The sequence below is a fragment of the Misgurnus anguillicaudatus genome, chromosome 22, assembly GCF_027580225.2.
Source record: "Misgurnus anguillicaudatus chromosome 22, ASM2758022v2, whole genome shotgun sequence".
Taxonomy (NCBI): domain Eukaryota; kingdom Metazoa; phylum Chordata; class Actinopteri; order Cypriniformes; family Cobitidae; genus Misgurnus; species Misgurnus anguillicaudatus.
Window position 1 is genome coordinate 21990051 of NC_073358.2, and position 14743 is coordinate 22004793.

At 38.0% G+C, this 14743-nt stretch overlaps 1 protein-coding gene across 3 annotated transcripts in view; it reads right to left on the reverse strand.

Annotated features, from left to right (window-relative positions):
* The window catches only part of adamts3 (ADAM metallopeptidase with thrombospondin type 1 motif, 3), a 183446-nt gene extending 171054 nt beyond the window's left edge, over positions 1-12392 (reverse strand). For 2 of the 3 annotated variants that reach the window (XM_055200115.2, XM_055200113.2), the window contains exons 1-3: positions 12047-12392; positions 11505-11529; positions 9292-9689 (exon numbers count right to left, since the gene is read on the reverse strand). In XM_055200115.2, coding sequence (XP_055056090.2) covers positions 9292-9689; positions 11505-11529; positions 12047-12112 — 489 coding nt within the window. In that variant the 5' untranslated portion in view covers positions 12113-12392. The remainder of the gene's footprint in view (positions 1-9291; positions 9690-11504; positions 11530-12046) is intronic. The other variant, XM_055200114.2, reaches the window with a different exon arrangement.
* Positions 12393-14743: the final 2351 nt, after the last annotated feature.

A 14743-nucleotide genomic window follows, 5' to 3' on the forward strand; every position in this document is an offset into this window, starting at 1 on the left:
GGCGAGCATGGATCACTGTCTTAAGAGATGTTTGACAGCCAGGCAAGAATTAAAGGATCTGTAGCTAACATTGTATACATTCATTTCACAAAGTAACTTTAGCTCAGTAGTAGTTGATATGCTTTAGCTGTGATTTGAATTTTGTTATCAGAAATCATCTACTCTACAGGGACTCTTTTGTTATTGATTCTTTGCTGAAGTCTACCAGAATTTAGGGTTAGATTGGGCCACAAAAGCCGTTGGTTTATGTTATTGCTGCTGAAACCTTCTATACAGTGCAAGATGTACAGTGTTTTACAGTGCTTTTGTGCGAGACGCCACAAAAGAAAACAACTGCAACAGTCAAACGCGTCCGTCTAACATAGAAAAACAATAGAAAGATAGCACAGTGGAATAGATAAACCCATTCTCTGTGAACAGCCCCTAATTAAGCCAACCCAATTTAAGCCTTGTTTATATTTGTTTACAGCCCTTGTCGCAGCACAGAGCAATGAGAGTCATGTGACAATAGTGAACTATACTGCAATGATTGACAGAACAACCAAAAAGCGCGAGAACGTCTGGTAATAACAACAAGTTTTAATTATTTGTTTAATAGAAGCAAGTTTGTTATTGTACTATTTTACTGTTGTTGTGTTTTTATTAAAAATAAAAGTTTTAAAACAAAGGTAAAATCCAAAGGCCTTTCAGGGGGAGCTGTGATAAACCGTGAAACAGCTATCCCTAAAACAAGATTACAGATTTTTGGTCAAACCGCCGAGCACTACCTCAAATAGTGTTGGGCGATATGCCCCTTTTTTATGATCATGCTATCGTCAGACTGTGAGATTGAAGATACACGATAGTATCGATGGGGGGGCAATGGTTTACTCATTTATTTATTTGTTCATATGTTCAATCAAGTCACTAGCTGACTTGCTCTAACAGGGTTCCCACACCTTAGTTAACTTCAAATTCAAGGACCTTTCAAGGACTTTCCAGGTCCAATACCTTCAAATTCAAGGACTAAATGTGGGGAAATATTTCAAGTGAGAGCAAGGTTACATTGAGTTACCTTTTAAGATACATTGTTACAGTTCCCTTTCGAGGGAATTTGCGCTGCGTCACTGCGGTGACACTTTGGGGACCCCTCCAGGGATTAGTGCATCTAAATGTGTATATCATATTCAATCAATGGTGAGGCTTAATGACAAAGACAGGGTGAAGCAGGAGCCAGGAAGTATCTGAAATATTGCCTAATACTGGGTTACAGGTACGCAGGAAGTATGTCAAGGGAGACGCAGCGTCTCGTTCCCTTCTCAGGGTTAGGGTTAGTTAACTCTCTGTGCATGTTAATCTGAAACTATGATGATAATAATAATAACTATTGCCAACTATCCTCAAGAAAGCCCGCTATCTGCAAATATATCTAACGATCATCGAGACACGATACTGTCGTCTATCTGCACAACCCTAACCTTAGAGGTACAAATTGGTACCAAACTGTGGATATTAGTACCCCAAAGGACATACTTGTACCAAATGTATATATATATCTGAACTTAAATCGTACATACCTGTATAGAACAGTTGTTAAAGGGCACTGCCTCAGTGACAGCTGGGGACCTTTTTTTCCATTTTTGACCATCTGAGTGTAATTACTCAGAAACTTTGAATCTAATGAATCCTTTACTAAATAAATATATTGACTCAGATGTCAATATGACATATGAAAATATTGGCAGTGTCCTTTAATAACGGTCTGTGGATATGGATAATGTCATGAAAGAACATAAAGGGAAACACGTGTACAATAATTTTTATTACCGTATTTTTCGGTCTATAAGCCGCAAGTTTTTTCATAACTTGGCGTGTGCTGCGTCTTATAGTCAGGTGCGCCTTTTAAGTCAGTATGAATGAATTTTGACATTTTTGAGGCAAGAGACACAACGTAACCGTCTACAGCCGCGAGGGTCCGCCATATGCTGCTTCTGTAATATGCTGTTCAGTAATGTGGAATGACGAGTATGTGAACTTCACGCTAGTTGGCTTGTTCTGTTAATTTAGCCTATTCAACCTTCCAGGTAAGTTCTGTATGCTATATGGTTTATTGTTTAAATAACTGATAATATTACTTTTAACGTACAGACATCTATTCAGCCTGCTGTTCAGTCTGCTATTGTTTAGTTGAATAACTTGCCTTTTCAGATTAAATGTCTGTTTCTCGGCTTGGATTTTGTGAAATAATTTGCTAAATAAACGCAACGTATAGTCCACTGTGACTTTCATTTGATATTTCGTCTTAATGACGCATTTTTGAATGATGCAGCTTATACTCCGGTGCGGCTTATAGTCCGGAAAGTACAGTAATAAGAAAAATCATAATTTTTTGTAAGTTTCTATATTAGCAAGCTTATAAATCTTGAAAAAAGAAATATTGTGTGATATCTTATTAATTCCAATTTGAAAATAAAACGTGAATACAATCTAAATCATTCATTTCTATTAGTGCCACACTGTTAAAAGAGCAAACATTTACCCACTGCTTCGAGTAGTGGCAAGACCTTCATGGTTAAATCAAAACAAAACTGAGCACTCGTGGTGAACAGGCTCCAGTGTCCAGAGCAATGACAACAGAAAATGTGGTCTCATCTTAAGTTAAACTGGTCATGATTAAAAATGCATAAACATATTAATATATTAATAAAAGCACACATGGACGGAGTTGCTATTCCCTGGCCTCTCCTGAAGCAAACCCAAAGAAAGATCTTGCCTCTGCATATCCTCAAACACCTCCCCAACTCAACCTCAAACCATATACCAAAACAGCTCTGGGGTCAAGCCTCTGCAACAGGCAAGTTCTCTTGGCTGAATCAACAAAGTACATCAATAACTATTAGTGAATACAACTCTTGTGCATGGCTGCACTTCTCCGGGTGAAAAAACTGGCTGCGTTTCTACTTCAATCAAAGGCAACCTTTTTCCTGAATATGTTAAATTCCCAGTATGCCCTCTTTTGTAAATGCAAAGCCTTATTATAAGAAATCATATTCGAAGAGATGATGAGTGGTGTATTACATGTAAGGTGCGGATTTGACTTTAATCAGAAAAGTCAAAGCTTTGGTTTTACCAGCCTGTCATTGTCATTTTGCATAATGCTATGAGTAATGAAAGCCAAAAACAGAAATTTGAAAGTTGAAATGAACATTTTTGGGAGTACTGCCATTTTTCCCATTCAACAACATTCCTCTTGATGCATTTGAGGCACACTGGAAAACATTGAAGTTTCTTTTATGAGTCTATAAACAGCAGTTATTCTAAATAGAAAGCAGAACTTTGGTGTCGAGCAAACTGTACAAATCAGAACATCCTGTTATAATCCAAACTTTACCAGATTTCAAACTGAGATGCTAAAAGAGTCAAAGAGGTAAGCCTATATTTGGTGATAAATATTGTGTATTTGTGTTGCAGAGATGTATAGGCTCTGAGTTTAAACTGGTTTGTGGACTGAATAAAACAGAGATAAAGTTAGAAGTGACCAAACACATCAACGTTTTTCCTATTTAAGACGAGTAGTTATACGAGCAAGTTTGGTGGTACAAAATAAAACGTAGCACTTTTCTAAGCGGATTTAAAAGAGGAACTATATTGTATGGCGTAATAGCACTTTTGGGAGTACTTCGACTCGCCTGCAAAGTCCGCTCCCCTTCTCCCTCTCATAATGGGAGAGGGAGGGTGTTACTGCGCCGAGTCGAAGTACTCCCATAAGTGGTATTACGCCATACAAAATAGTTCCTCTTTTAAATCCGCTTAGAAAAGCGCTACGTTTTATTTTGTACCACCAAACTTGCTCGTATAACTACTCGTCTTAAATAGGAAAAACGTTGATGTGTTTGGTCACTTCTAACTTTATCTCTGTTTGATACCATTGAATGAATGGGGCTAAGCTAAATGCTATCGAAGCGTCGCAGCGCGCTCCAGAGCTTACGTGCACGCACACAGATGACAGAGGGATGTATAAACAATTCTTAGTTAAGGTAATAACATAGTTTAATATTGAAAATGAGTAGACTATTCCTTTAAGAGAGTGAAATTAATGAAAACCAGGGAGACTTCCTAATACAGCTAAAGCTCAGAAGAAAATGTACTTTACTCTCAACATACAATCATTTTCTGACATTAAATATATCCATCCAACTTGGAATTAACTGTTAACACATCTATGCATTACCTGTCAACAATGATGTATGTTTTATTACCTATATAAATGGGATACAGAACTCTATGCATCTATTTTTGATATAAGTCTGGTTTTACTCAAGCTGAAGTTTCACAGGACATTTTGTTACAGAGTTCACCCAAAAATCTTGTCAATAGTTACTCACTCTTGTGGTATTCCAAACACATATGCTCTTATTTTTTCTTAAAGACAAAATTACATTTTTGAAGAATTTCCATGTTTTGAGAGTTCATACTGACTATTAACTCTTAAGCTTCAAAAATGCACACAAAAGCACCTCAAGATATTCATCCACTATATTCCAGATCTTCTAAGCCAAACAAGCTACAGTAGGTGTCATCAGACTGAAATTCATCTCATATCAAACATACGACTTATATATGCAGTTCTCAAATCAAATATGGCACCTACTGTATGGTAAATAATGCCCAACAGGGGTTAAAAAAACTAATTTGATTTAAGAGAGAGAAATTAAGCAATATCAGCATGTATACAGTAGATATCACGCCAACAACGATTTGAAATATAGTGCAATAGACATTTGAACAACTTTTTGATTATTTTATGGTGCATTTTATGTACCATATTTTCCGGACTATAAGTCGCATCAGTCAGAAATGTGTTTTGAAGAAGAAAAAATATATATAAGTTACAGGTGACTACACGTCACATTTATTTAGAAAATTATTTCACAAAATCCAAGCCGAAGAACAGACATTTAATCTGGAAAGGCAAGTTTTTCAACTAAGTAATAGCACAGAACAGCAGGCTGAATAGGTGTCCGTACATGTTAAAGTACATAAACATTTTTTACACGATACACAATAGACTACAGAACATACATGGGAGGCTGAATAGGCTAAATTAACACGACAAGCCAAATCATGTTCAAAAAGGTCCCGAAGTCATTCACTGAATCCATTGAATTACATAAATACAGGAGCAGCATAGAACGGACTCTTGCGGCTGTAGACGGTAATAGTTTCTCTTGGTTCATATGAAATAATTTTGAAGTCAGAGTCCTGCACGGGTCCATTTTTATTGACACGCTCCTGCCCATACCCGCAAAGTTCAGCACCAGATCCGACCCGTCACCCGTGATTATATCGAAATTAAATCTGCACCCGCCCAGACCTGTAAATATTTGGCCCGTTACCCAACCCACACACGCATAAATCACACACCCTAAAATGATTCTAATTAAAGTGCTTTATTTTTTATCTCGTACCTTTCTCAACATCACAACAGCGTCATGAATGTGCTCATTTAAACAGGCTAAAGTGCGCTTTGTTTTGGGCCATTCAAGTATCCTACCATCGGCACAAATGGAACCTGATAACTATACACAAATAGACTTATTAATAAAAAAAAGACCAAGAAAAAACAACCTACCTACACAACCCATGCTGTGCTCCTAAGTCTTTTCTCAAAATGCTTTCTAAGAGAAGACGTTCAGCTTCCGGCTATCAACGGCATAACTTTATGCAACTCCTGCAACGCTCGCTCCAACTAGGCTACGAGAAGAATCAATAAAGGTCGCGCACTGTCGCAGTGGTGGTGACGTGATGGGTCAAATGTCATATGTTGCGCGTGTAATGGTAATTTAGGGGGCGTGCACATCAAAGCTTTTACGCTCGTGGCCGGCGCATGTTTTCAACTGATTCCAATGGAAACTCTGCGTTTTTCAAATAAGCCACTGAGCGTCAAGAGTTGAAAGAAATTCAACTTTGGCTGAAAAGCTCCGTCAATGTCAGTTCTCACACGGCCGTCCAATCACAGTGGAGGAGGGGCGGGACAAGTATCACAACAAGCAACCGGCTCACAGCTCAAGTATCACAGCTAAAAAGTGCTCGGCTGAAAAAACTGCTGGCCACATTTAAAAGTACCCGTTGCAGGACTCTAGTATAAGTCGCACCTGACTATAAGTTCCAGGACCTGCCAAACTATGAAAAAACTTATAGTCCAGAAAAAAAAGGGTAAAACATAAAGTCAAGAGTTATTAAAAATTTCAATTTTGTAGAATAAAATTTCATAGAGATTTGAGGGCCTTTAATTTTTGGTGAACTATTCCTTTAAGAAATCTTAGTTGGTTAAAACAGAAGTCTTTGGTTTCTGTTAAACTCACCACTTTAATTCATCTTGTACATTGACATTTTTCAATTTGTCTCTAACACTGGCACAAATTGCAAGCGTCTCCAGGTTTGAGAACAAGGCACAGTGGGTTATCCATTAAGCAAAGAGCTGGAAACACAGCGGTATGCCAGTGAGCACAGATATGTTTACTCTTAAAACAGTGTCCGCCCACTTGCAACAACTCAGTACTTGTACATTCCTTAGTCACTGGCACTTCTGTTTGTTGTAGGTCGTCCAGCCCCTGTGTCTGAACTTGATAAAGACAAGGCTAAGACCACACGCGTGTCACAGTTAACATGTGAAGATCTCATCACCACCTAAGCTCAAATGTACATCTTAGAGGTAGCCTATAAATAAGCATGGATCTGATTATATGAGTTACAGTAAGTTTCACTTTCTCATAGAAAAGTAATTATATGAAAAATGTCACTAAAAGGTTGATACAGGTCACAGGTAAGTCTAAGAGGGCAGTCAATATCAACCAGAAATCTCTGATATTAAGGGAATGCAAAGCAAAGCATGATGGAAAATTAAAGAGAAGTTCAAAGTCATCTCAGCTCTGAAGCGGATCAGGACAGATCAAAACCCCGTGAACATGTAAAATTGTTACTGGCAGCATGTGGGCAGAAGAACACAGACTTCACTGACCATTAATGTCATTATTCTCCTGACAAAGGTGCGTTGGGGATGAAGTTCTGGGTCATGGCCAGCCTCTCGTGTGAAGCTCAGCCAGAGACACAGTAATGCGGCCGGCACTGATCATCAATGAGAGAGGAACTTCATTCAGCACCCTGGCCCCAAAACATAGCATTAAAGGGGCCAAGCTATGACAGACATGTAGCTGCAGATTGGCAGTGGATAACTCTTATTTCTTCGCGAAAATTCGCCAGAGACCCTGTTGCAGCCTTCACTGAGAAGGAAAGAGGTACGTGTGGCTCTATAGTGTTTTCGTAATCTACGAATGCATTTCGACTGACATTCCGAGAAGTTGTCAATTTGCTAAACAGAAGCAGAAGCGTTCAATTTTCTCCACATCCAGAGGAATGTTCGCAGGCCTGAAACATGCCTGTGTCGTGTAAGTGAGCCTGCAAAAAAAACTCCTCCTCCCCCAGCTAAAATCATCCCTCCATCCCCCACAACCCCTCAGCTCAAAGAGGAAATATCTGCTTCAATATCTGCCTAGCCCTGGAAGCTGAGGCAACATGTGAAGACGTCAAAGATCCAAAGCTGCTATAATTAAGACCAGTGAAACATAACTTGGTGTCGACCCAGACTGGTACTTTACATCAAAGGCACATAAACGTAGCATTTGATCCATTACTGAAGAAAATTGTAGTGTTAAGGTGGAAAATGTAAAGCTACAAAAGTCTCAGCGGGCCTTGTAGAAATACACAGGTTACATATGATGTCACCACTGATGTCATTCTAACCGTGGGTTCACACCAGCAACGTTTGATGCGTGAAATTCAGGTCTACCGCATCTAGTTTGCTGCTTGAACATTTTAAGTTTACTTGCTTCATTCACGTGTGAAAGACGCGTGTGAAATTCTAGTTATCGAGACATTCACGCGGAAATTCGCGTCATGGGAGGGGCTTCTTCGACTACGCTCGCTTTCTGTAATCACGTCACTACTAGAGCAAGCTCCTGATTGTTTAACACGGCGCGTTTTTACGCCAAAGTTCACATTTTTTAACTTGCGCGTTTCTGGTGGCAACGCAAGATGCGCGAATGAGGCAGAATCGCGTCAGCCACAAGTTCTCATTAACACAGCTTGTTTAGTCATATTCAGTTAAATTCTTGCTTTTTATCTTGCTTGGATCATCAATTATTCAAAATATTTGTTTTAAATTTTGCAGCATAATAAATAAAAGTAAAACAACTATTAGTGAACATTCCATTGTCACATAAAATTGGCTTCCTGTCCTGAGTGGATTGCTTTATTGGTGATGTTGGCCATCAGTTCCTTCAATAGAGCCATAAAGTCTTAGAAAAGTACACACATTCCACTCGGTCCCAAAAAGCATATCAGTGTAATGTTTAAATGAATAAACATTTGAGGCAAAAAATACCCCAAATTGCGTGTTGTAGGTACAAAGAAACATCCACTAGACACATCAACACAGTCATCACTCCTCATGATTGTTGCCAAAAGCTTTTGGAGAAACCCTGGTGAGACCTGCTACATCTTACAGCATTTGTTGTCAGGTTCTCGTGGTGACCTGCGGTTCAACTCCACTATCACTTTGGGCACTCACCCAGAGCTTGCATAGCATTTTTTGAGGAAGTACTATATAAAGGCTAAGCGAGACACAATCTACAATATCTTTTTTTTTCTTTTTTTTTACGATGAAGACTGGCATATAAGGGGATTGGTACCGCTCATACTGTACCAGAGCAGTGTCTGACAAGGGGGGAAAAATTCAACTTATTCAATTCATAAAAAGCAATTTTCTTAAAGTAAATAGTTACTATTTGGCTCATATAAACCTATCGTACGATTTGAGAAAACTTGGAATGAAGCTTGCTACTTTCATTGACTGTTTTTATGGGGGTTTTGACCTTTCCGGAGCTTGACCGCCACTAGTCACAGTATGCTTTGGTTGTATGGAAAAAACTGTGTGGACATTAATAAGCTCCTTTGGTGTTCCAGGGAAAAAAAGGTTTGGAGGTACAAGGTAAGGAGGTGGAAGATGATGATTTTTCTTCTATTCCCTTAAATAAACACATGTCAAGTCTGAAACAGACCACAGGTTTTATAGAATAAGATTTAATGGTCATCAAAGAGGGTTCTCTGTAGGAAATTATAGCTTTAACAGGCTCTTGTGATCTAGTGAGGCGCTTAACAATTTCATTAAAAAGCAGGACTTTAATGTCACAAACTACGTCAGAAACGTGACTTTATCTCAAAAGTAATATGGTTTGCAAAGGCAACACTCACCAGCCCATCACAGTTGTTAATGGCAACAGAAGCTCCAGGCACATTCGTGATCTCTCCAATCAAAGCGCAGTCTGTTTTCAGCAATTCTTTTCTGAGTATTTTCTCAGAGTGGGTTCTGTTATCAGTCACGTTTTCAGCCTCAATCTCATCATGCCATTCCACCGTGGCTCCCGGAGCAACTAATCGATGATTGGAATATAGTCGGAGGTGGAATTCATTGCCAAAGACAGTGATGTTAAAGAACCGCGTCTCTGCACCTGGTGCAGGCTCATCCAAAGCGTCCCGCTTCACACGCTGCTTGTGATTGGCCGAGAGGAGATGTGAGAGGTAGTGTCCCTCTTCATCTGTGCTGATGGGAGTAACAAGGCCATACTCTTTCAAACGGATCTTCAAAAAGTCTGAAAAGATATAATAAGGACAAATAAAGAAATAAGAATATGCATTTAAATATTTCACTTATTTTACCAATACGATCTCACGAGAATTCATACATATTTTACAAGTTTGCTCATTCGTATTAATTCATACGACCACATTTGTAAATTTTGGTACGATTTCCCTTGACCCCTGTGACGTTGGGGTTAGGGGTTCGTTTTCGTTGTTGTTTTTCATGAGAATCGTACGATTTTGCATGATTAACTACCTATGAATTGATACGAATTAGCCAATTCGTACAATATGTACGATTTCTCGTGAGATCAGGCTGAATTTTACTTACATATAAAGAATTAAACAACAAGAAATAGATTATCATAGTAAATAGTGTCTTTCAACTGCAAAAACAACATGATCTCACGAATTTTCGTGGGATAGTAATAGCCCTACCACGGCCCTACCACGGACTTTCTTTTCTGTGGCATTCTCAACTGTTTTGTCCTATTTTCTAACCATTGTCGCTTCGGTTAAGGGTTAGATTTACATAAATGACATCCTTACCCAAACCCAACTCTAACCCCAATGCCAGGCGACAATTTAAAGTTTAGAAAATATAAAAGAATAAATCAGGAAAATAGTATAAACCAATCCTTAAAGTGACATACTAACGCAAACACCAAATCTAACCCTAAACCAAAGCGACAATGGTTTGAAAATAGGAAAAAGCAGTTGAGTAACCAATCCGTGAGAATGCCACGGAAAAGAAAGTCTGTGGTAAGGCCACGAAAAATGTGGAGATCCGTGAGAATGCCACGGAAAAATGAACTCCTGGGAAAAAATGAGTGTGATCACAAAAAAGCTTGTAGTAAATAAAAAATGTGCATTTGTGGTCAACTTAATGACCTATGAAAACGTATTCCTTGCGACAAAACAGCCACTTACATTTCTAAGCTTTTTTATTGAGCGCTTGGCCTACCTCCTGACATATGAATGATGGTTTTCATATGGTCAACATGACCAACCGAAATGTTTAAGCCAAAAACTCTACAATTTACAATTTGCTATGATAGTTATGATACACATAAAATCAACTGAATGTCTGATTTTTGTAAATAATAGGAAAAATGAACTACATCGCTGTCCCCCAGTACTGCCTGTTTTAAAGGACTCATTTAGTCCTTTTAAACACAAACTTTTATGAGGCTAATACTGAGACATGCAAATTTTTAATACAAAATAAAAAACCCTGATTTTTGTCCACACTCCTACTGTCACTCCTTGAAAGAAATTAATAGTAAGCAGGATAAGCATCTACTAGCTGTATACACACAAACTAGGTCTTACAAGCTAAATTTTGCATTTTAAAAAAATCTAACATTTTCCGTCCCCATACAATGAACCTTTTGACGTTCTCCAGCTGTTGGTTTATAAACGGATGCAGCTACAGCAAACAGTGTCAGGTCATCAAATACAAAAGGGTTCAATGACTTTAAGAAACAGAAATGATCGCCCACTCTGTGAAGATTTAGAGGAGAACAATTTCTTGGTTGAATTTCTAACTTTTTCCCAAATGTAATTACCACTTTATTAGGGTTGATCTATTTTCAGGCTTATCCTATATCAAATATATTTGTCATTAAACATTAAGAGCGTATGATGCAAGTAATACCAATAACACCCTATATGATTTTGACATTTGACAGCAACTGTCAAGATAAATTATCGAGGAAGAATCAAAACTTTGATAGAAACTGACTAGAAAAAAAACTTTGAGGAAAGGACAACCACTATCAGACAGACACATATAAATGTATGACAACAAAAACTGTATACTTTACCTTCTTTATCTATTATTTCACCAGCCTGCAAGCGAAACAGAGCACAAAGATATGGTCAAAACGCAGGAGACATGCAGCCAACATACAGGCTATGTTTACAAAACAGCTAACGTTAAGAAAGTATCGCCTGTAGAAAACGAGAAATCTTAACGGATGTAGCAATATTCTGGAAAATATTATATTAGATATGATGAAATCTGACAGAAACTATGGACTTCACATATGGATGTTTAGCCATGCAGACTTTTTGGACAGTTTGGCGATGGGTTTGACAGCTGGGAACTCTCCCAGAAGTTTCTTCAGTCTCTAAAATTTGCTTAATACTTTCACTAAGAGACCATCAACTTTGCAGTACATAGATTATGCAGACAGAAGTTAATTTGGTTAGGGGAGTCTTGAATTTAAATCGCAGTCTTCATATAAAATTGAACTGACTTCAAAGCGGAGCGCAACTGTCACACATCAAACTCCCGCGAACTTTCATTCACTCATTACTCTCCATACAACGTCACGCGTATAAACAGTAAATCTTTAACACTTACCAGATCGGCTGAAGTCAGACTTACTACAACTCCTACCATTAGTAAGCTAAGTGACAGGACAACCATCACGAGTCGGGGTTTTCAACTGAAAGACGAGAAACAGAAACTGCAATCCAATTTTGGATGTTTCAGTGCGCGCCTGTCTTCCCTTAAAAAAGTATCGAGCACCACTTATCTTCAAACAAGAGAGCTTTAAAGAATGCTTTAAAGTAAACCAATAGTAATGAAGGGAGTTGGAAAACTTGGGTAAATGCCTGAGGTTTGTAAACTCATGTGAAAGAGCTGTGGTGGATGAGTTGAGCTGGCTGGACAGAGCCTTGTCTGAGCTCGAACCCTGGCACCTCGCGCTGACTATAAACTACAGACCAGCCCTTTGCTGACGTCACTTTCTACCATTTCCCAGGAAAGCACATGGTGGAAAAAAGAAGAGAAGGAATATTCAAAAGAAAAAACACGCCAAAACTCGCCATAAAGTAAACTAGTTAGATAAATTGTATTTATTTATTTATTTGTTTATTTATTTTATTTTTTTGGAAACGAATTTCCACAGATGTAGTCGTAGTATTTATTATGAATCTGAATCTATGAATCTAAAGACTTGTACAGACTTACTTTTTTAAATGAAAAACAGAAGGAACGAAAAAATCATGTTGTGTAATAGTATTCTACAAAGATTCATTTCTCTAAATCAACCAAATTGGCTGAGCTGAGGGACAAATACTGTGATGCAACTAATTTCCGCTGCAATCAGTTTATTTCACATGAAGGGATATGTCGATAGCACGAAAGAAAAAGTGAAACTGCTGAGAACAGACTCTTTCATTACTTTCTCTTGAATATAACGTAGACCTTTCTCATCTCTTTTTCTCACTTTTCTCCTCTGCTAGGCCTGATTCCCTATCACACATGCATGACACATTTAGATGCTTTTAAACCACATCCAAATGAAAACTGGATCATGTGAATTTGTACCAGTGTGCTTGGTTATATAAAAGCTTGGTTTCTTCTACATATAAAGACTTACCAGTTCATACCTTCGATTCTTCACCATCATTCCAGGTCTTTGTGATGCCTTTATGGCTACGTGTCAAATGCAGCACAGGTGAATTTGCTTTAGAGTAATCTGATCACCTTGCACATCTGTACACCTCATGTGCATGTTCGTAGTCCATATCACACAAAAAATGGCTTAATTTCAATGCTGCATTTTCTTCAAAAACATAGTGTGTTTTATGGTGCGTTCCTCTTGACACACGTACTTTTTAAAGTTTAATTCGGATAATATTTATATTTAACAGTGATTTGGGAATTTAGCATAACTATAATCTGCTAAAAGCTTTCTCTATTTACTGTCATATATTGTATTTGATATGAATTTATTTAAAATATTTTCTGTTAGACATCAGACTCTTCCATGGGAAATGCTAATATGATCACAGACTCTGTCTACGCCTGTGGTCCTTAAACTCTGGCCTCTATCCAAGTGTTACACTGGTCGGCTGTTGAAACGGTATATGAAATTCTAGCTGTATTGTTATCGTTGATTAAAGAGGTGCTTGGAGGTCCTGAGAATCTGTCTGCACTCAGGTCTATGCACTCTAAAGCTTTTATTGGAAGGTAAAATTGAATGTCAGCAGCCCTTTTGTTTTGTGCCTCAGCTTTAATTCTGTAAAGCCAGACACCGGCTGAGTAATGAGGTTGTAAAATGGTCAATGAAACAATAAACTATTTGCAACCATGCTGTTTGCGTAGGTTGCTACTTAAGTTTGAGGGCTGTCACCTTTCCTAATGTTTCTTTATTTAACTAAGCGCCAAACTTGTTTAAACACAAACAGTTCTTAAATAAAACATTTAATAGAAGACTTGAAGTCTACAGTAAGCATTTGGCAAAAGTCAACTTTTGGCAGTCAGTGGGAAATGAGGAATTTTATGGGAGCACTATTAACTGAAATATATAAATGCTTTAACCATACAGGACTCGTAATTATACGCATTTACTCCAAACAAGATGTTTGTGGTTATCCTTTGGGTTTGTAATGGGAACACACTGACCAAACCATTAGACCACACCTAACAGCAATTTGCAATGGGCTGACCTTTATGACATCACAAGGGGCATTGATGGCTGTGAAATAGGAATTTGAATGTCAAGCTGTCTGCGTGCTCCCATCCCATCTTTGTTTTCAAACAAAACATTAGGACACAATAGCGACCGAAGGCATGCCAAAGTCACAATAGGCATCTAATTGGTGCTCTGACCTCCCAAGAGCTGAATGGTACGTTTTGTCCATCGACATCTTTGACTTTAGGGAACAGCAATAAAATCAATGATTTAAAGGCATTTCAAAAGGAAAGGACAATACGTTTTGACATTTTAACCCTTACTTGCCCTGTTTTGAAAACAAGTCCTTTATCCGTTTGTGTTAAGCTGTACTGGTGCGAGCAAAAGGAATCGATAGTATAAAATGCTCTTTTACTGTTGTTTTCAATACTTGCATGTGATATGAAACTATTTTATCTTTTTATTTTAATTTTTTTTTTTAAATAATATCTAGTTCTTTCTCCCACAGCTGGGTTAACAGCATGACACGGCTGTATAAACGTGATAACTTAAACAACATAATCATTAAAATTCCATCAACTGTACTCAAAGGAAAAATACAACTTTACAACTTTACAAACAAATACCAGGTAAGT